Source organism: Silurus aristotelis (genome assembly GCF_946808225.1).
Source record: "Silurus aristotelis genome assembly, chromosome: 16".
NCBI lineage: Eukaryota > Metazoa > Chordata > Actinopteri > Siluriformes > Siluridae > Silurus > Silurus aristotelis.
Genome location: NC_139589.1, coordinates 12,235,735 through 12,258,903, shown reverse-complemented (window position 1 = coordinate 12,258,903; position 23,169 = coordinate 12,235,735). Strand labels below are relative to the sequence as shown.

The 23,169-nt window shown below is 38.8% G+C and overlaps 2 protein-coding genes across 9 annotated transcripts in view; one reads left to right on the top strand and one right to left on the bottom strand.

The window, feature by feature from the left end:
* Positions 1-13,046, top strand: part of mfhas1 (multifunctional ROCO family signaling regulator 1) — a 31,261-nt gene extending 18,215 nt beyond the window's left edge. Inside the window, exons 2-3 of the mRNA XM_083565057.1 lie at positions 9,706-10,091; positions 10,870-13,046. Coding sequence (XP_083421183.1) covers positions 9,706-9,836 — 131 coding nt within the window. The 3' untranslated portion in view covers positions 9,837-10,091; positions 10,870-13,046. The remainder of the gene's footprint in view (positions 1-9,705; positions 10,092-10,869) is intronic.
* Positions 13,047-17,965: 4,919 nt separating this feature from the next.
* fyb1b (FYN binding protein 1 b) overlaps positions 17,966-23,169 on the bottom strand; it is a 30,745-nt gene continuing 25,541 nt past the window's right edge. For all 8 annotated transcript variants that reach the window (XR_014537335.1, XM_083565095.1, XM_083565098.1 and 5 more), the window contains 6 exons: positions 23,037-23,082; positions 22,819-22,927; positions 20,636-20,789; positions 20,515-20,548; positions 20,393-20,424; positions 17,966-18,498 (listed from right to left, as the gene is read on the bottom strand). Coding sequence is in view for 7 of the 8 variants with exons in the window: in XM_083565095.1 (XP_083421221.1) it covers positions 18,473-18,498; positions 20,393-20,424; positions 20,515-20,548; positions 20,636-20,789; positions 22,819-22,927; positions 23,037-23,082 (401 nt within the window). In the remaining variant the exon portion in view is untranslated. The remainder of the gene's footprint in view (positions 18,499-20,392; positions 20,425-20,514; positions 20,549-20,635; positions 20,790-22,818; positions 22,928-23,036; positions 23,083-23,169) is intronic.

The window sequence follows — 23,169 nt, the reverse complement described above, 5'->3', positions numbered from 1 at the left end:
AGTGATCACAAAAGTGCCACACTCACACATAAGGATTCATAACCTACAACCCAAGTGTAAAATCCTAGTTTGTAAAAGTGCTAGAGAGATCTAGGTAGTGACAGAAAGGACCTAATGTGCTGTGAACCACCAGTAGAACAGCATCAGAGAAACTGTGATAATGTTTATTTAACCAAGAACTCCTTACATTGCTCACATATTAATGATTACATTATTACATTATTGCCCAGCTCCTTCAGTCTCAAAATGAGCTGTACCTTTAGTTGTATACTACTTAATCATATTCATCAATTAAGCATAGACAAAGCCTGTGTAAACTCCTGATGTCCAATTAGAACAGAATAAAAGAGGCTTTATTTATCACATATACATTACAGTGAATTTCTTTTCTTTGCATATCCCAATTTGTTCAGAAGCTGGGTTTAAAACACAGGGTCAGCCATGGTACAGCGCCCCCTGGAGCACAGAGGATTAAGGGCCTTGCTCAAGGGCTCAAAAGTGACCGCTTGGCGATCCCACGGCTCGAACCTCCGACCTTCCGATCTGTAACCCAAAGCCTCAACCACTAAGTACCACTCTACCACTTAATGTAAACATTGTGTGCAGTTAAAAAGTGGCATAGTGGAGGATATTGCATATACACTACATGGGCATTCAGAAACTCATTTCATTCTATCCATCAATCAAAGACCAGTGTAATTGTCAATGTGTGATAGGTTTGGTGTTACTGGTTTGAGCTCAACGTTAGTTAGTAATAATGGACAGAATAATATCTTAATTATATCAAGCTCTCAATGAAGAATGTTGTGGGGTTTTTTTTACGCTAATTGAGGATGTAAGCAGATCGAAGCAATCTTCTTCGGTCGCGTGACCCTTGTTATAAGATCTGTATCAAATAATCCGACATGGAGAACCTATTACATCGTCTGTTATTGCTTACAGTCAAGGTCTTATTGAGCTCTTTTGCAGAGTTGACATAGAATTGAAAGACTGTTTTGGTTGCCCAAAAATGTCTTAGGAATAATAATGGTCATGTGTGCATTTATGTCTATTTAGATAAACAAACCCTGTATTTTGTGAAGCCTAATTTGTTTCTATACAGAAGTTTTTACTTAGAACGTAGTGAAATTGCTTGAAATATTCAGGAAGTTTAAGAAATTCCTTTTTATATTTACCAATTAAAATATTTTGAGTCTAATTCATTTCTTAGCGCAAATGTCTTCTTTATTATTCTTATTCTATAAGCAGAGGTGTACAAACTCATGATGGTTAATGGACTCTCCCATCTCTACAATTGCATCACTAATGACAGTGTTTGTAAGGCTGAAAGTGCAGCTTGCAGCAGGGTGTTTAGTGAATGCTGGGCTCAGGGTTGCAGTGACAGCGTGAAGACCCTGCTGTATGATCACAGAGTGAAATCAGGGACAGACTCTGTGTGAGCTGATGCGAGCTGATGTCCCTGATTACACAGATGGCTAGCGAGCTGTGTGCTTCTTGCTCATTAATGCGGCAGATGTTAACCGCTGTGTCTCAGACCCAGAAACACAGAGCTACTTATTCACCACATGCTCCTCCCTCCCGCATTGACTTCCGACTCGGCTTTTCACCCGGCAAAGCGGATTAGAGCACTGGAGGAGGAATGCTCGGTTATCTTCAGGGTTTAATAATCAGTAGGCAACTTAAGTGCCTAGAAGACTCTGATCAGAGCTTAAATTTAATGGTGTACTGAGCCGCAGACGTTTGGTCTCTCGGCTGCTGTTCAGAGGGACGGCAGACATCTTAAATTTGGCACACACAATTTCCCTGTCACAAGAATGACCTCCAGATTTCTCTAGTTCTCAAGTTTTGCATATTCTTACTATTGCAAGTTGTAAAAAAAAGCAGTTTTGCTACAGAAGCTGTTTGCTAGCTTTGACTAATGTGTCCAACCATCCAATCAAAAGACATGAAAATGCAGACATTATTGGACGCCTGCTAGATGGCCCCAGTGTCACCAACTGGAAATCTAATTGGTTAAAGCAACAGCTTTATTGTCATTTTCAGTACCAGGCACCCGGATTGTTTTCTAAAGGCCTTACGGCAGACACATTTTAAAAATGGCAACATGTGATGCGACAGATGAAATCCTATTGGATAGAAACTCCAAAGTATACAGACAATTATTGCAGCAACGCTTCCGAGACAAAAGCGATGAAATGAGAATAGACTATTGGGAAACATGTCATGTATATTCATTGACAAAAATAAATGAAAGTATAAATCAGTGATTTGAGTGTTTAGGTCAGCAGAGAAGGCCTTGCTAACCCTGATGGCCTGCTGCTGGGAAATACCATGGTGATGGAAGGAAGAGAAATGACATGCTGTTGACCTTTGTAACGTTGTTTGGCCGCTCAGTGTGTTCCCAAATGAGAATTCTGAGTTGATCGACTGTTGCCTGATTTCCTTGTTGGAGGTTAGATTGAACAATTTCCGATTACAATTGATTGCAGCATTATTCCCTCTTGCGTTTACTCTTCCATCACTCTTCAGCATCCTCTCATGTTGGAAATAAAAAGCGTTAAAATCAGCAGCATGGCGCTTGTTTAACTGCAAGTGTCACTGTTTGTTTTACCACCCAGACAGTTTTGCAGAAATATGTGGTGTTTATACCTCTGCTGCGTGATAGTGGAGGCATTATGGATGGCTGAGGAATGTTCTCTCAGAATGGAATAAAATGTAACCGGCTGCATTAACAATTATTTTGTTTGTTTATAAAATTAGGATGCATTTTCAGTGGACCATTAAATTCTCAGTAGCAGGATGTAAAAAGATCGCAAGATTATAGGGTGTCATTTATTCTCTTGGCCTGGGCTATATGGGCTGCCATATCTCATGTGGACACCTGACCATTACACCACTATGTGACTATTCGAGAAGCAGGATCGTTAATCTACACTAGCAGAAGTGAAGCTTGTTTTGTAAGGATATAGCAATAGAAATCTTTATAGAAGGAGTCTCCTGTGATGGTGCATTAGTAGCAGAAATTTAAGAAATTCAGGACAGGTAAGTCTTCAGGCCAGAGGAGACCGGAGACTTTTTCTGTATGATGAAAAGCTGTTTTTTTTTATTGTTTTTTTTTTTTTTTTTGTCTTAAAGAGAAACACAAAAGCAGGAACTTGTCTTCCAGATGTTGTTCCAGAACTGTTCCAGATCAGTGACAGGCCCTGCGTTTCACATCTCAGCTTTAATTGGTGTCCTACCTGATTCAGTCCAACCATAAACCATTAATACTATACAGAAACACAACGAACAGTCTTCTTTCACAGTAGCCACAGCTGCACCAGCTGAATACATAATCGTTAGCTAAAACATTAGTATTTACATCTCAAAATGTCAGTTCTCCGACCACCGAAACCCTGGGGATTAAAGTTTTCCAGATTTTATGCAAATTCCATAGGAAAAGTCCTTGTAAGGATATCTGCAACCAAATCAATCTCTTCTCCTCTGTCAATTATTGTGGAATGAAAAACAAAATAGCTATAAAGTCTACACAAATATATATATATATATATATATATATATATATATATATATATATATATATATATATATATATACACACATATATATATATATATATATATATATATATATATATATATATATATATATATATATATATATATATATATACACACACACATATATATATATATATATATATATATATATATATATATATATATATACACACACACATATATATATATATATATATGTATATGTAAGCCTTCTAGATGACCCCAGTGTTGCCAACTCAAAGTCTGATTGGTTGAAGCAACAGTTTCATAGCCATGTATTTAAAGCTGCAGGCGCCCACACTGTTGATTCCGAAGGCCTCGAGGCAGATAGCTTTGATGTCGGCAACACGTGATGGCTGAAATATGATTGGATAGAGACTCGAACGCAAACACGCACTCAAAAAGCTCAAAAAGAGGAAAGCTATAAAATGGAGAGAATAGTCTATTAGGAACAATTGAATACATATTCATATTCAAAATGAAATATTAAAACGCAAGTTACTCGTTCTGGACCTGACGGCTCTAGATGAAGAAAATATTTTTTTATTAATTGAAAATTTCTGTGATGTTAGAAATCGGAAAACGGTAACAGTACATAGGCTGCTGTTCACATTAGCTTGACATTGATTAGATTCCTTTAATGGCTTGCCCCAGGTGTATGCTCTTTTAATAATTTGCTTAAAGATAGTGTATAAAGAAGTGGTGTTTAATGAAAATATGTTTTTAAGATAGGGATGGATCGATTTCGAAACCCCTCCCCCAGGGTTTTTTATTTACGGTTGCATTGCGGTTACAGCAGAACTGTGTGCGAAGTCAAGGAACACATTCTGGCAATATTTTTAGCTAAGGAGGATGTTTTTTCTGGACGGTTTTCACAATCCACATCCTCTGACCCTTTAAAACAGGAGGTGACGCATACCAGCAGTACTTCAATTCGGAATTCAGCTGTACAGAATTAAAATGTAGCTGACTGCAAGTGAAAAGCAACTCTTTGTGTAGTGTGTGTGTGTGAGTGAGAGAAAATATGATGCAGTATTTTAACTTGCTATCAGTATTTTCCATGTCTCTGTGCTTAGTTACCAGTAAGCTTACCATTTACCCAGTATTGGGACACCTGTCTTTTCCAGCTATGTGGGGCACACAATTGTGTACGATATCTTTGGATGTGGTAGCATTCAATTTTCCCTTCACCTGAACTAGCAGACCCAAACCGGTTCCAGCATCTCCACGGCATGCTATAGATCCATAACTTCAACCTTATTGAACACCTTTGGGAAGAATTGGAATGCAGACTGTGCCCCAGGACTCCTCACCCTACATCAGTACCTGACTTTACGAACACCCCTGTGGTTGAATGAGCTCAAATCTCTACAACCACCATCGAAAATCTAGTGAAACATCTCCCCAGAAGCTTATTATAAATTATATATAAATATATATTATAAATGTGGGATTGGCTGTTCAAAAACACAAGTGTTATGTATCTGATCTAGGTTCAGGAATCTTTTAATGATGACTCAAACCTCTCAGTGTTTGGAATCCTTTTGGAGTTATTTTCCAGTGGAATCTATTTTTAGATCCTTCTTAATGCAGGCGTCTTGTAGACAGACACAGGAAGAAGAAATAAAGAGCTGCTCTAGAAGCTTTTAATGTACCATCAGCAAAAACACTGCACATTAGCAGCGAAGAGCAACGCAGAGGAGTCATACACTGTTCAAACGCGTCAAGGTTTCACAATCAGTGTGCTGGTAATCTTCCACAGGTCCTGCAGCATTACTGATTTATTGTTCATTCGGCGGTATTCAGTTAACAGTAACAAACGTAATACGATCTTTGAAATTAATCTTTTGAGATTAACGTTGGTGTATATTTATATTGTGTGTCTGTTTTAGAGCAGAATGGTTCAAGGCTCTGGTTACGGTTCTCCATCACAAAAATATCGTGCATGTTTTGGTGTGAAGATAATACTGTATGAGGGAATGTGGAAGTCACTTATCGCTGGAAGACAGATTGTATCGTAGTCTTAACACAGAATGCTTTGTGACCTAGATGCTGAGTTTGGTATGTGTCAGTGATGGACCATGTTGGGGCAAATCCTAACCACATGAGGGGGTGCATAAGTATTGACACATACACACTCAGGGTGCTGGTTTGAGGTTAAGGCCATGCCACTATGACCAGGCCAGTGAAAGCAGTAAAAGAAGAAGCCAAAGTCTCTCTCTCTCTGCAGTCATTAATATGGATGAAAGGACGAGTGGGTGAGAAGGGCCAGGCGACAGGACCGCCATTGGCGTCGAGCCACGGCTCTGTTACTTACTCAGCATGCAGTTGGTGAATTTAACTTCCAGTATGCATAACTTCCTATCTTCCTGTCTCTGCTTATAATAGTCAGCCAGATGCATCTTACTCTGCACACAACTCAACTGAGATTATTAATGAGACTGAGATATTAAGCTCTAGACTAATTTTAGTATGTCTTATATGATGACATTCCAGAGCTCATTTACTCAGCTTGAAGAAAGCTGCTTTTGAGAGTGTTCGAGTTGCACCCAGTTTGTGATCACAAATTCTTATAATCATCATGCTGAAATTTGCAAACAAGGAATTCATAGCTATTATAAATATAATATATACAGTATAAAAGGCATTAGTTGAAACTATATCAGTACTGGGGCTGCTGGACCTTTTGTAATTGTTACTTGGTATCGCTGTTTTTATTATATGACAGTGTGTAATAAATGAGCATTAATCTTCAAACGATATATATTTTTTAAAATATTGCTGGCTCTAACCGGTCGACAAAGAAAGTCAGGAAGCTTCTTCTTTTCAGTTTATCTTGTGATTCCATTCATTAGAACAGGAAACTCTCTCTTTCCCAGTCTCCCTGCTCTACAGTGCACAGACACTTTTTTTTTTTTTTTTTTTTAGTTTTTCTAGGTTTATTTTTTTAAGGGTGGAAAGAAAAGTACGAAAGAGGAAAGGAACAGAATTGTTCTCCAGCAGATTAGAGAGAAACAGCAAGTTTCCTTTTAAGGCTCTTAAACTGCTCCTCTGAGTGTGTGTGAGGGGGGGAAAGAGCGAGCTGGAGAACCTGGCAAAGGAACAGACGAGCTCGAGCGAATCGCAGCACTGGAATGCGAGCGTGTTGTACCTGGGAACGTTATTGTGAAAGAGAGGATGAATGGCACATTCCTGTGCCGTGACTCGTGAAGGAAGGATGGAGTGCTGCAGAGCTGAGGCCGCTCATATGGCGAGATCCACCGAATGACTCAACTTGGGAATCATGAGAAAACGTCTGTAGTTCAAATGATGACTCAAGGTGTCCGTGACCGGGTTATTATTCAAGTCTTAGATCTATATGTATAAATATCAGTGTGATTTGTAGGATTATGTTTTGAATTGGAAAATAAAATTTTTTTGTGGAGCAGGAGGCCACACCTTCATCTGGAACTGAGAGGCGTGAAGGCTGTGCTTGTTTAATCCTGCAGAAATTACATCTTCTTTGTTCATATTGACAGAAAAGAAGACTGATCACACATACATAAGTAAAACAGCACTGCCTCCATTTAAAACGCTTTCATCGGAAAACTCACTTAGCCATATTTTTCTTATGGACTGGACACTTGCTGGACACCTTATTTACAGCTGGTGAACAGCACTGAGGTCATGCCTTAGTCAGACTGATGGGCATAGAAGCCACATCCCTTTTTCTTTCACTGCCAGACACAAAGGCTACGTCTGCTTCACCTGACTGAGAGGCAGAGGACAGTTTCCTGATTTACTGTCGAGCAAAAATCCCACATCTCTTTTACTGGGACCAGTAGAGGAAATGGCTCCTGAGACGCAAAGGCCACACCTATATCATACAGGCTGAGACACAAAGCCCTACGATTTCTTTCAAAATTCTCCTCCGTTTTTGCGAGGACTTTTAGTTTCCATAAATATTATTTCAAATAGTAAAATAAATCCAACGTTAGCTATAACAGTAAAGAAAGCTTTTGTTAATTATTTCTGTGGGGAAAAAAAAAATCCCAACAAAAACTAAACACTCAGACGATCCTATCATTGTTGGGATGTTTGTTTTCTGCTCTGATCGCCTTGAGTTTAGAGCTCGGCTAACACGTAAATGTGTGTATGCTTGTGTGTTGGCATTGTGCTGTGTTAGCTCAGATGTCTTTACCCAGGCTGGCTCCACCCTTCTTTTAGCAAGAGAGCTGGAAATCAATAAGACCAATGGCTTAAGTGCTGCGCTGAACTGATTAGCGGGAGGAAAGTGTGCAGAGTGGACCCGGAGACGGAGCACTATTTCAGCTTTTTAAAGCCCTTCTGTTCCCTTCTGTGCCAAATTGCTTTTTGTATTTGCTTCGATAAATACAGAGCTTGTCTTGACAATGTGGGGCGCCGCATCGGCATTTTCCACGTGCGTTCTCAATGCCATGATTTGTATGCACACACACAAGCACACACAAGCAGTGATCTGTTTTACAAGATTCTAGTTTTTTCTTGATGGGATTAACAGTAATACTGGATGCTTGTGTAAAGATAAAATCACTCATTACTGAATTACTCATCATTTTCAACCTTTAGGATAAAATGATGTAAAAGGACCCTCAAACAACACAAACAGCAAATTGAGCAGAACTTCCTACTTCTAAGGACTATTCTGCAAGTGTTTACCATGCACATGCATCCTCTAAGGCAGCGGTCCCCAACCTTTTTTTTGCACCATGGACCGGTTTAATGTCAGTGTTTTCAAGGACCGGCCTTTAAGGTGTGACGGATAAATACAACACAATAAAATAATACAATCGGCATAATAGCTAGGATTTTGGAAATATAATAATAAATGTGAATCCACAATGTTGTTTTAGCGGTAATGTATTATGTGTTAGCGGCCGGAGCAGCCCCTTTGAGTAGGTAGAGGATGTAGCATCAAGAGTGCATCAAGAGTGAGTCATAGACACGTGGCGGAGAGAATCCGGTAATTTTAAAAAATAAAACATCAGAATCAGATAATAAATAAAACAGAAATAATGTAAGTTATGTATTCTTTCTGTGCGGCCCGGTACCGGCTCAGGGGTTGGGGACCACTGCTTTAAGGGATCCTCTAATTATGCTAAGGGGGGGAACCCAAACCCAAAACTGGAGTAGCACTTTGTGTTATTTTGTACCAGGGGTCACCAACGTGGTGCCCGCAGGCAACAGGTATCCCGCAAGGACTACATGAGTAGCCCGCCGGCCTTTTCTAAAAATAGCTGTTTCCTACTTTGTTAAATCATTGTTGATACTTATTATGAGAAATCATTAACATGATCAGTGTCTTCACATAGATAAATATCATTAATTATTAATAATAACATATAATAAGAGTTAAATTAAGCAAATTTGTTATTTCAGATTAAACTGAAAACTGTGTGTATCAAACTGGTAGTCCTTCACATTAATGGTACCCAAGAAGTAGCTCTTAGTTTCAAAAAGGCTGGTGACCCCTGTTTTGTACAGTGACTGTGCCCTCTGGTGGACTGATATATATTGTGTCTCATAAGAAAACTGTCATACTTCTGTTATCATAGGTATAAAATATGCCCAGTAAAGTTGAAGCACAGAATGTGGTTGTAGAGAAATACATCTGGCCCTGACCCTAACCCTAGATGATGATGATGATGATGATGAAGTGCTCCATCGTTTAGGATCCTCCCTCAGCTCCAGCACAGCTTACTGCTGCCCTCTAGTGAACACATGAACACAAACCAGCTGGCTGAGGGTGTATCACAAACAAGCTTGAGGTTCTGGTTCACTCGGAGATTAAACAACAGTATAATGGAATTAATTTGATTATTTACCAAAATATTCTAAACTCATGAACCATAACCAATTAGACAAAAATGTCTATTTTCAATCATCAAAAAATTTGAGAGAAAAAAAAAAAAAAATCCCAACACCTATATACACTATGGCCAAAAATATGTGGACACCTGGAATTAGGACTATTTTTCCTTATCATCTTTTGCCACAAAGTTGGAAGCAAATTTATTGTCTAGAATTTTTTTAGTATATCAGTAGCATACTAAGCATTTTTCACTATAGTGTATGTAGAATTGTGTTCTCATCACTAAATGATGTGTGTTGTGTTTCTTTGTTGCAGGAGAGTTGCTGAGCCAGCCTCGACCTGAAGGCTTGACCGAGATCATCTGTCCTAAGAACGGCTCGGAGTGCGTCAACGTGGCCCTCGTGTACCCTCCCTCACCCACTCTGATCAGCCCCTGTCACAAATAACACGAACATCCCTTCCAGCACAGCACAGTGACTGTAAACACCTTCACACCCCCTGCGACACTTCGGTCTTTCCTGTAACACACACACACACACAACAATAGATGGCGCTACATCTTTGTGAGATGTGTGCCTGTCCTGTCTATACTTCATGCGTGCTCAGATGACGACAAAGCGATGGGACGTGTTCCACAGGAGCCACACCTTTTCAGCCACGTGCACCCATGAAGACATGAAGAATCCCACACACTGCAACAGGTAAAGATTTGTGGATCAAGCAGTCCACAGTAACGCCGTACAGCTGGAACAGTTTTGAGTTTCCAAGTTCAAATTGAAGGGAAAATGTAATGCTACTGCATCCAGAGACATTCTGTACAATATAGTGTATATTCAGTGGCTCCTCCCCTTCTGTATATTGCAAGTAGTGTTGAGCTTACATCACAGCTCTGGGTGGTAGAGGCGATAAGCTGAGGCGGAGGGAAAACTTGTTTTTTACTATTACTCCTGTACACTACGTATCTTGTAACTTTAACATTTTACTTTTTCTTCTTTGCTTATCTTAATTTTCGTCACAATCTTCGCTTTCTGGCTTCGATTCGCCATCTAGCAGCGGCGTCTCGAGCTCGTATCTCAAGTTTTTGCTCGCGTATCAAAGCAAAAAAATCGACAGAGTGACCGCTCGTATCTCGAAAAACTCGGATGTTAGGGCACTCATATGTCGAGGTACCACTGTATTGTTATATTGTCCATTTCTTACACATTAACTTTCCCAACACACAGGGGAGCTAGCGGGGATGAGCATTATCATAGTGGAAGTAGCAAGAAATGTAAAATCTGCTTATGTTTTGTATCAAGCCTGAGCATTAAATGTTTCATTATTAATGCAGTTTGTAAAAATAATTCTAAATTCATTTATCTATTTCAGTACCACAGGTTATATAGTGATGTGTTGGTGAAACTGTTGCCATTTTTGTCTAGTTGTTTCACCTAATATCTTAATAGGACTGTCCTTATTTTCTCTTTTCCTTTTTTACAGGTTAAAGAGCTTGTGCTGCTGGTGGTCAAAGAAAGGATGTACAGTGCTAGAATCTGTGGAGCTGAAGTCTTAGACCTGGGATGGGATGCGTGTAGAGAGAAGCTTGCTGTTTAATCCAGCCACTGCTAAAGAGGGACGAATCAGAGAAAACAAAACAAGCCAAGCTTTGTTCATATATCATGTTGAAGGAAGAAGGGTATGCTCCTCGAATTGTTGAACGAAGAGTTCACAGACTGAGTTGATGGAGGATTGAGACAATCTGTTTTTCAACATAATATATTTGTATAGTGGCGCTGTAGTGAAATTGGCTACAGCGGTAGTATATTAGCATGTAAACATCGTCAATCAAAATAGTTTTTGCTTCATTTCACACACTGCATGTTTATACACAGTAGGAGATTTTAGATTAATGAGGAAAAAAGTCGAAAAAGTCGAAATCAGTAAAACATACAGTTTATGGACAAAAGTTTGTGAACACCTGACCGTAAGATTTGTTTGTGCTTTTTTTTAACTTCCAATTTCACATTTAGTCTCCAATTGCAGTTATAATAGCCTCCACTCTTCTGTGAGGATGTTCCACTAGATTTTGGAGTGTGATTGTGGAGATTTTGGTCTCATTCAGCCACAAGGGTGTGAGTAAAGTCAGGTACCGATTTAAGGTGATTTAAGTTCTTCCCAAAATGTAATGCTACCACAACCTATACATTTGTGAGGTAAAAATTTGGGGAAGAACCACATATGAGTTGAAAAAGTCATGTGTTCCAATACTTTGGTCCATATAGTGTATCTGCCATCTTTGTTTTATTCTGATATCCAGGTTAAACTAGAAACCAGGACCAAAGCAGGAAAAGCTACCAAACTCCACAGACTCAGAGGAGTTTGATTTCTGTAGAAAGTACTGAGCGTACGTTCTCTTTACAAGTGTACTAGGCTTTACATTCACCAAAACAACCTGACAACACACGTTCTCTGCGTTTCCAGCTTTAAATGTTTACACAAATTTATCCCAAGCTGCTCGCTCACAATCGCGGGCAGTGCTAATGGTTATGAAGAGGTACCGTATTTTCTGGATGCTACTCAAATTCTGTCCACGTAGTTAAAAAAACAAAACTCTAAACACACCACTGTGCATAATTATAGCGTTTTAACTTCCTTTTCTTCTCAGTATAACAGTTTTTGTTACATTTTAATTAATGGACGAATGTACCATATCACATAAAGCACTTTTCAGCATATATTATAGGTTAATTAGTATGTATTGTTTATGAGAGACACATGCATGTTCCTTTTCTTTAAGCAACATTCCGTGGTATGAAGATTTATTTTGACCAAACAAATATATAAATGTACAGATGTTAAACTTTAACACTCCTCACTTAGCATGAGTAACAGATTTACACACTCTTAGCATCTGACCAGTGCGTTCCTCCATACATTCTGTTGTCATGGCTCTTGTAAAACTTGCCAAAGGTTTTCTCTCGATAGTTGGATATTTCTGTCCAGTTTATCCCCAGAGCACTTCAATAGGATTAGGTCAGATAACTGGACAGACATGATTGATACCCTCCCCAGGCCAAATGTTTGCTCTCTGAATAACATTTAAAGAGCTTAGACTTATGCTTCAAGTCATTATTTATTTTTATGGTAAAGTTGGTTCCAATTAGCCACAGTATGGAAGTATGGAACGCTTGTTCTGTATTCCTTTCAACCAGAATAAGTCTTCAACCCCTCCTGCTCCAAAACAACCCCAAACCATTAAGCTTCCACCTTCATGTTTGACTGTGTATAAGGCAGTCTGCAAACACCTTCAATCCTGTTCTCCATCCAAAACACGATGTTACCAGAATTTTGACAAGCACTGTTTTTCTGTACTGTTTACTGCACTTTATACTATTTTTAATATTTTAAAACATCATGCAATATCTGAGCATTTTTCTGTAGATTCTATCTACAAGATGTTTTCCACTATGTATGGGTAGGAAAGTCTTTCATGTTACTTTATATTGCTTAAATGTTGCATTCAGTTAACAAAATCTAATGGTGATGCTCAAACACAATTATCATAAAGCTTATTTAGAATTCTGGAAATGAATTTTGTTGTGAAATCGGTCAGAAAATACGGTACCTTCCTGAGGAGAAAAAAAGCACCTGATGTTTTTTTTTTTTTTTTTTTTTTTTTGTCACATCCTGAACATCCAAAATTTCCTCCATACCTTTGCAATCACACAGCTATGGGTTCCAGTGAGAAAAAAAATCCCTGGTTACTGTAAAATTTGAGGATAAAAAAATCCATGGAATGCTGACCGAAGCCTGAGCTGAAGGATTAGGAACAGCCCACACACGTTTACACGTTTGTAAGATATCGCCACAAGCCAGGCAAGGACACTTTGTACAAATCATAATTTTTTTTTTCTTTTCGGCTTCTCCCGTTAGGGGTCGCCACAGCGGATCCTCCGCACGTTTGATTTGGCACATGTTTTACGCTGGATGCCCTTCCTAACGCAACCCTCCCCAATTTATCCGGGCTTGGGACCGGCACTAAGAGTGGCTGGGGATGGTTCCCTGACCGGGAATCGAACCCGGGTCGCAGCGGTGAGAGCGCTGCATCTTAACCACTAGACCACCAGGGGACCTTTTGTACAAATCATAATGATGTGGAAAAAAGAAAGACTGCTCATTCACATCCTTTTTTAAATATCGCATCATTGTTCTTCTGGAAAAGGACAGAACCTGTGATATGTATATGTATGTTGATAAACATTTTTTGTACATAATACTTTTATTTTTGTATGTCGTTACCAAACTCGTATGGTTTTGCTGCACACTGTGCATGGCTACTGTGGGCTCAGCGTGGGGACAAACACACTTTCTGAGTTACGAGCACGGTGATCTGTCAAAAGCACCAAATACAAATATTCAATTTTATATGGCTTAACTTGTTTTTTGTTTGTTCGTTTTAATCATTCTTTTTATGCTTCACAGCCTTTTAAATGGAAATGGCATCAGGAAACAAAATGCCTTTTACATGATTAAGAGCTATATAGATACACACAGACCAGGCATAACATTTGGACCACCTGCCTAATGGTCCCCCTTTTGCCGCCAAAACATTCCTGACCTGTTGAGCATTAACAGCTGCAACACACATATAACATTTAAAAATCAATCTCAATCAAACCATGATGTGGTTTAGGGTGCGGTGGGACTTTTTTGCGATCTATAAGCATGAACTAAATGAGCTTTACTGTGCAAGTGCACACTGGAATGTAATAGAGGCAGATATATGTGTTTAAGGTTTAAAAGTGCTGCTACCACACGACCACAGTTTACCCTCAATAAAACCAAACCTCTGAGCAGAGCTCTCAGCTGAGCCACTTTGAACTTGTAGGTTAAATGTCATACAGGCAATGGTTGCACTTTTGACACACATTCTAAATATCGTAAAATTTGTACATGTGGTTTACATTACACTTCAGCTTGCCATAGCTGGCACATCTGGGACTAAGCTCAACTTGTTTGAGACAAGAGTTTCATCGCTTGTTTAGCTTTTCCGATCATGCAAAACTGAAAAAAGTTATATATTTTTTTTGCAAATTATAATTAGAATAAATAGCGAATAAATATAATTTTATGGAGCCACCAGGTAGGAGGAAAAGAGGAAGGCCAAGGAGGAGGATCATGGATGTGGTGAGGGAAGACATGCAGGTAGTTGGTGTAAAAGAGGCAGATATAGAGGACAGGGTGGTATGGAGACGGATGATCCGCTGTGGCGACCCCTAATGGGAGCAGCCGAAAGAAGAAGAAGAAGAAGCGAATAAATATCATTTCACTCGGCATGGAGAACAGTAACATCACACACTGGGTGTTTTTCAGTCTGTATTCTTACTTGGTCATTTGTGTTGGCACTTACATTTTTAATACTGAAGTGCCAATTAAAATAACCAGAAGTGTTCTAGACTCCTTACTAAGACAAAGCTGAAAGACATGCATTTGATACTGTAGCGATTATGATTAGCAGAGTAAATTTTCTATTGTACCTACAGTGGTACCTTTGAATAAACTAGACACTCATTAATGCCAGTGTTGACTGATCTGCTTCAAATTGTATAAATGGCAATGAGTTTCTTTGTCTTTTTTAATTACATGTACAGTGGTGTAAAAGTGTGTTTGCCCCTTTCCTGATTTCTTCTTTTTTTGCATGATTATCACACTTTAATGTTTCAGATCATCAAACTAATTTAAATATTAGTAAAGGATAACACAACATTTTTTTAAATGAAGTACCTGGCCCTGTGTGAAAGTGTTTGCCCCTAAATCTAATAACTGGTTGGGCCACCCGGAGCAGCAACAACTGCAATCAAGCGTTTGTGATAACTTGCAACAAGTCTGTTACAGCGCTGTGGAGGAATTTTGGTCACCCATCTATGCAGAATTGTTGTAATTCAGGGCACATTGGAGGGTTTTCGAGCATGAACCGCCTTTTTAAGGTCATGCCACAGCATCTCAATAGGATTCCGGTCAGGACTTTGACTAGACCACTCCAAAGTCTTCATTTTGTTTTTCTTCAGCCATTTAGAGGTGGACTTGCTGGTGTGTTTTGGATCATTGTTCTGCTGCAGAATCCAAGTTCGCTTCAGCTTGAGGTCATGAACAGGTGTCTGGACATTACTTTTTCAGGATTTTTTTGGTTAACAGCAGAATTCATGGTTCCATTTATCACAGCAAGTCTTCCAGGTCCTGAAGTAGCAAAACAGCCTCAGACCATCAACACTACCACCACCATATTTTACTGTTGCTATAATGCTCTTTTTCTGAAATCGTAATACGCCAGACTTAATGGGACACACACCTTCCCAAAAAGTTTATCTTTTGTCTCGCCAGTCCACAAAATATTTTCCCGAAAGTCTTGGGGATCATCAAGATGTTTTCTGGCAAAACTGAGATGAGCCTTTATGTTCTTTTTGCTCAGCAGTGGTTTTCGTCTTGGATCTCTGCCATGCAGACCATTTTTGTTTTTCTTTTAATGGAGTCATGGAGTCATAAGTCACTGAACTTAACTGAGGCAAATGAGGCCTGCAGTTCTTTGGATGTTGTTGTGGGGTCATTTGTGACCTCTTGGATGAGTCGTTGCTGTGCTGTTGGGGTAGTTTTGGTGGGCTGGCCACTCCTGGGATGGTTCTCCACTGTTCCATGTTTTTGCCATTTGTGAATAACGGCTCTCACTGTGGTTTGCTGGAGTTTATAACTTGATAAATCACAAATACTTTCTCATTTGTTTCAAAATTTCTTTGAATCTCAGCATGATGTCTAGCTTTGGAGGATCTTTTGGTCTACTTCACTTTGTCAGGCAGGTCCTCTTTAAGAGATTTCTTGATTGTGAACAGGTGTGGCAGTAATCAGGCCTGGGTGTGGATAGAGAAATTAAACTTAGGTGTGATAAACCACAGTTTTAACAGGGGGGCAAACTCTTTTTTTTACACAGGGCCATGTAGTTTTGGATTTTGTTTTTTCTCAATAATAAAAACGTTCATATAACAACTGCATGTTGTGTTCCCTTGTGTTATCTTTTACTAATATTTAAATTAGTTTGATGATCTGAAACATTAAAGTGTGACAAACATGCAAAAAAAATAAGAAATTCGGAATCACTTTTTCGCACCACTTTAAATCAGGAGATGTTTTGCTTTGACCACAAACATTAAAAACATTAAAATCCCCCACTAGACAGCACTAGTCTCTCACACTGCTCTGGTGTGATTTTGGTCCACTCTTCTTCCAGTCTCCTTCACAGTTCGGTGACTGTAGTGGGTTTCTTGGCCATAACTTTGTCGCCAAGGATTTTCCAGAGGTTCTCTATTGGGTTGAGATCAGGACTCTGGGCAGGCCATGTCATTATTTCAGTGTTTTCAGTTTCAAGGAACTGCTTTACCCGTTTTGCTGTGTGACATGGAGCGTTGTCCTGCATGAACACTGCGGGCTGATTGGGTGATGAACGCATGGAAGGAACCATATGTTGTTGAAGAAGGTTCTGATAAACATTTGCATTCACTCTGCCATGTAGCTGTATAAGAGTCCCAACTCCTGCTGCAGAAAACATGCCCCAAACCATCACACTTCCTTCTCCACTTTTCACTGACTTCTTTACACACTTTGGGTTCAGTCTTTCTCCAGTTTGTTGCCGAACATAATGTTTCCCATCGGACCCAAATAAATTAAACTTGCTTTCATCACTGAAGTGAACTTTGGACCAGTTCTCCTCTGTCCACACAACATGCTCCTCAGCAAAGCTTAGTCTAGCCTTTTGATTCTTTCTGCTAATGAGAGGTTTGGTCACTGCAGAGTGGGTTTTCAGTCCAAAGGCTCTTAAACGTCAAGACGCTGTATGACGAGACAGATCCTTACCCTGTTCAGCGCTGAAATGGTGAGCAATTCCAGCTGCAGTGTGGAAACGATTGCCCATTGAGATTCTCCACAGTGTCCTGTCCTCTCTTGTATTTGTCTTCCGTGGACGACCAGCCTTCTTAGCGGACTTGAATGAGTTTGTGATGTAAAGATACAATATTCTTTAAATCACATATTTGAAACAACCAACTTGTCTTGCTATGGCTGATAGGGTCATCCCTTCATCTGGACAACCTGCTGCCGGAGGCTTTCAGTCACTTTAGAACGGCCCACCATCTTGCAGAGTCAGTGAAACTGGAAGTTAGGCTGTTAATAGTGGTTGAAAGATAATCAAGGAAATTAGCACCAGGTACCAGATTAACACCAATAACTGGGAGGTTATTATATATCTGAAAGTGTTCTCTAATTTTAATCAGTGTGTTTTTTGCAAAATAATGTTTTTTTTTTAAATGCCTTAGTTAATTTGTGAAAAAGGTGTTCTGGTAGCATGGTATAGACAGGACAAAAACTCCTTCAACTGTTGAGCAGTGAAGATGACATTATTTCAGAATTGTTCAATTGTTTATAAATTGTTCTCTAATTTTGATCGCCGGTGTATATTAAGAAATAATAGGGTTAATGGACATTAAGTGAGAAAAATCCCACTTTCGCAGACCATACCACCTGCACTGGGAACACAATTTATTTCATGCAATTTTAATAATACCTTTTAATGGAATTCTTTATTAAACTTAAGATTACAAAAGAAACCCTGACAATATAACAGCAGGAAAAAAAGACAAAATACTGCCTCTTACATAAATAAAGTGGTACAAATGTTCTACAGCTGCATATGTTTATTATAATTATTATTTTTTTGACCAAAAGAGAAGAAAAGAAATAGTAGCACACTGGGTTTCCTTGTTATCTGTAAATACTTTACCATCAAGAAAAAAAAATCAGGCAAATGAAGTGCGCACAATGCAGCTTTGAAATAATTTTGTAGTCCAACAGACAGGACATCAAACGTTTCAGCTGATCAGCTACATATAGGAAAAGGGATGCTGTGTACATTGTTCCTGTAAACTGATGAAATGGAGCTCCTGCTGGCTTTGAGTCACATGACTGGATTGACTCCAGATAAAATGTCAGAAGGGGCATTTAAACAGGCCTGAGGTCCACCTCAGGTTTTCATTGAATCAGGAGGCTGGCGATCTTCAAATCAGTTGTCGTTGTCATAGATGCAATCTGGAAAGGGAAAATTAGGCAACAAGTGAGTTGTATTTTATTCTGTGTGACCTAATTAGTCAAATCATGAACACGCACAATTATATTTTATGGACTAAAGAAAACTCATAAATAGTAGAAAATTATAAATGGTTATTGTAATGTTAAGCAAAGAAAAATGATAGAAGCAGCTTTGACATAAAAATTTAATAGCTGTTTAGCAGTTATTATTATTTGTGATCAACATATAAACAGTTTACATTCATAAAACGATTTTATATAAAATGCCTACTTGGATGGATAAATAAATAAACTAATATTTTAATAAATATATCTATATATATCTATATATATCTATCTATCTATATATATATATATATATATATATATATATATATATATATATATATATATATATATATATATATATATATATATATATTTATATTCAAATAAAAAGTACCAAATAAATAGAAAGAATTAAATAGTTGACATTTGTTAGAACCCATTTGAGCAATACAGATGTGTTTGCAAGTGCGTGTTTTACATTTAACAAAGGATTTTCTCCTTTTAAGAGAAATTCTTGAAGCTGAACATTAAAACACTAAGAATCAAGAGCGTTAGCCGCTAGTCACTTCCTTGACACTTCCTGGCGTTATGGATTCAAGATTTTTTTGTTCTTCTTTTTCAACTTTTCATTTCACTGAGAGTTGTATCCCGCATAAACTACGTTTGTATAGTGCTAGCATTAGCCACTAGCCAATTCTCGGTTAGTGGCTAGCGCTTTTTTTTATTCTTTAGCGTTTTCATGCATATGCAAAATAAATCTTATTTCTGGTATGGAGTGAGTAACCAAGGTGACGCTCATTAACTCTAGTATCTTTTTTAATACCTCTATCATTGTTGTGTATGTTTTGAAGTTTAAAAAAATGCCCAAAGTGCCAGGCGGAGGCTAAACAAACTTCTGGTCTGCCACTTTATACGTTTCTAAAGAGACTGTTTCTGATTACACTTGTGTTTCACACATAAAAAGGATTGCATTCAGTACACATGTGTAGCTAACCGAAAGCCCTGTACCGAAAAAAATCCGGTACAAATACGTTTACGTTTGGAACACTGATTGCAGCCCATTAAAAGGATGTACAGTAGTCTTTCTATCTTGATGCTTTTATCTAGGTGCTAAAATAGGGGTTGATTTAACTGGGCAGGTGTGTTTAAGGCTGCTTTCACACATGACTTTCTTTTCCAAAACACCAGTACACTCCAGTGTTTGGTAAGCGTCCTATTCACTGAAGAGGCTTGGGGTTCAGTCAGAGTTTAAGTATTCAGGTCAGGATTGTTATGCTGGAATATGTTTGGCCTCTTAATTCCAGTGAAAGGAAATCTTATTGTTATAGCACACATAGTGATTCTTGATAATTCTGTACTTTCAACTTATTTCAGAATGAAAGAGATGTAAGGATCAGGTGTCCACATACTTTTGATGACATAATGTAATAGGAAATTACATCTAGCAGGATAGTCAACTGCTGAACCACTTAGAATCCATAAAAATGGCTTTATACTGCAGTTTCCACAGTTGAGAGTTCTCTCTATAATACATTTCCTGATTACAAAATTGCACATTTTGACTAAAGATAAAAGGAAATGATTTAGAAGCACGCTATTCAATGTCACTCAGATTAAGGTGTGTTTCCTTAGTTTGGTTCTTCTCGAAGAATCTTTCTGATATTGTTTTAGGGATTTGTTCTTTGCCAAAGTTGCCTCTGGATAAAACTAAATTAAAATGTAATATTCTAGTTATGGTGACTGCATTTGCACATGCACCTTGTTTATATGAGCATAAAAAGCAGCCTAACATTATGGCGTGACTTTTTATGTGATAGACAAAAAATAATCAATTCAGGGCACATACCATCACCGACGTCATCATAGATGTCATTATCTCTATAGAACAAAAGAAACAAATAATTTTTAGTGCGTTGACAAACACTTATTTTTTTATTAAAAAAAAAAATGCTTTGAAGCACAACTCACTCAGTCCGAATGTTACTGTTTGGGACATATCCGACTGAAAACAAAATATACAGTATACAGGGTTACTTTATTTTATTCATTCTTTTGTGCGGAGATGGTCATTAAAAAGTGGCTCACTCACATTTTCCATCCTTGTTCCTGCAGATTAGTTTGTCATTGTCCGAGTTGCTGATGACGTCTAGGATTTCGCCGGCCTGCACTGTCAAATCCTTTCCACTGCCTTTCTTATTGTTGATTATAGTCACTTGATACATAACCTGGATCTCACCATCAAACTGGAAACAATACATGTGCAGATGTCAGTACTTAGTACTAAGCATACTTATAAAAACAAAGTGATATTAAAATCACACACCATATCTTCCATTGACCCGCATTTATTTAATACCACAGTGCTGAGGAATTCTATTGGAAGTGATTTGTTTGTTTTCTATAACAGCTGCAAATCACAGGTTTATAGTAAAAAGATTCTACCAACACTATACGTTTATAGAGGCCTAAAGATTTGTATGTGTTTTTGAGCATCCCATTTGCTGCGATAACCTCTTCCCTGGTGGTCTAGTGGTAAGGATGCGGCGCTCTCACCGCTGCGGCCCGGGTTCGATTCCTTGTCAGGGAACCGACCCCAGCCATTAAGGTTGCACAAGCCTTAGTGCCGGTCCCAAGCCCGGATAAATGGGGAGGGTTGCGTTAGGAAGGGCATCCAGCATAAAAACGTGCCAAATCAAACATGCTGTGGTGACCCCTAATGGGAGAAGCCAAAAGAAAGTATATTTGCTGCGATAACCTCTACTCTTCTGTGAATATTTACCACTAGCTTTTGGTTTGTGCTTATGGAGATTTGTGGTCCTTCAGCAACAAGAGTGGACCACTGCAGACCAGAAACACCCCACAAGAGCTGCAGATTTTGGAGATGCTCTGACCCAGTCGTCTAGCCATCACAATTTGGCTCAAATACTTACACTTGCCCATTTTTCCTTCTTCTATCAAATCAACTTTGAGGACAAAATGTTCACTTGCTGATTATAAAATGTTCACTTGCTGACACTAACAGGGGCCATGATGAAGAGATTATCAGTGTTATTCACCTCACCTGTCATAATGTTATGTAATCATGTCATATGTTTTGATTGCAAAGTATGGTTAAAGAGACTTGTATGATCTACATAACGTTTAAACATAGCTATGGTGAGGTTTTCTGTAAGGAGACATTTTTGCAATATTTGTTTAATGTCAGCATTTTGTAGCAGTCAGAGGTAAAGCTTTTTGTAATGGTTTTCAGCTGCAGCAACATCTTCAGAAAAGAGAAGCTTTGTAGTATCTCTGTAGCATGTTTCTCTGTGTGTTTTGTGGTTTGTCTGTATGCTATTTCGAGATAGAAAACAAAACAGTGGCATGTGAGGAAATGAGTGTTTATATTGTAGAGGCTAACAGAAACTAGATTGTCTCACAGATGTAAATGGGACCTAGATGCAGGTAGAAACTAAATTAAATAAACTTTAGACCACTTGCACTGTAGAACTGGTCCAAGGAATGATTTGAGCCTAAAGGACCAGGTTGCAGGGAAAAGCTGTGTAATGATATGCGCCTAGTATCAAACGCAATACAGAGTGATTACTGTGTCAGTATTAAGTAATAGCAATATAATATCAATATAGACAACATGGTCAAAAGTTTTGGGACAGTCGTTTTAATGTGACTCCTCCGCAAACTGTTACACACAGTTGTATAGGATGTCTTTGGATGTGGTAGCCACTGTATACAAAGTGAGCCCCATGAAGATTTGAGTTACATTAATTGGCTCTTGGGAGCCCTGCTATAGAGTTTTGACCTCAGCCCAACATCTTAAAAATAAATTCGACCGCTGACTGCACCCCAGGCCTCCTCCACACTATGAGACTAAGCAAACAATAAACTTGTGGCTGATTGAGCACAAAGCTCTGCAAGCACGCTCCAAAATTTCTCTCAGTTTCCCAGGAGAATAGAGGTTATTATGACAGCAAATAGGGACTAAATGTGGAATGGGATTCAAAAAGCACCTACAATCTTATGATCGGGTGTCCACAAACTTTTGCCTCTGTAGTATGGTCTAATTTGATTTGGAAGGTTGTAGCTCAGTGGTTAAGGTCATTGAACTCTGGATCGGAAGGTTCAAATCCTAGCACAACCAAGCCACTATTGCTGGGCACTTGAGCAAAGCCCTTAATCCTGAACTGCTCAGTTGTAAGTCGCTCTGGGTGAGGGCGTCTGCTAAATGCCATGTAAATGTACATTTGATGTATACAAACACACTGCAGACAGTACCTTAAACTTCTTCCTGAATTCCTTCTCCTCTTTCTCAAATTTCTTCTGCTTCTTTGGGTCCTCAGGCTTAGCATCAGGTTTCACCGGCTTCAGTTTGGAAGGAGGCATACTGAAAGATCCATATGGGAGCATGTGTGAAGGCGAGTAAATGTCTAGTTTAGACTGCTAGTATACATTTACTGTAGAAAATAGAGGGTTGTCATGGTGTGACAGTGTACCTGGTGGGAGGCTGTGGTGTGTCCACATCATCATATATTTCCTCGGCTAAACACAGAATATACACACATGTTCAGCTCCATTTTAACACCATCATTAATAAACTGTAACTCCAATGTTCCCATGTTCATAGTA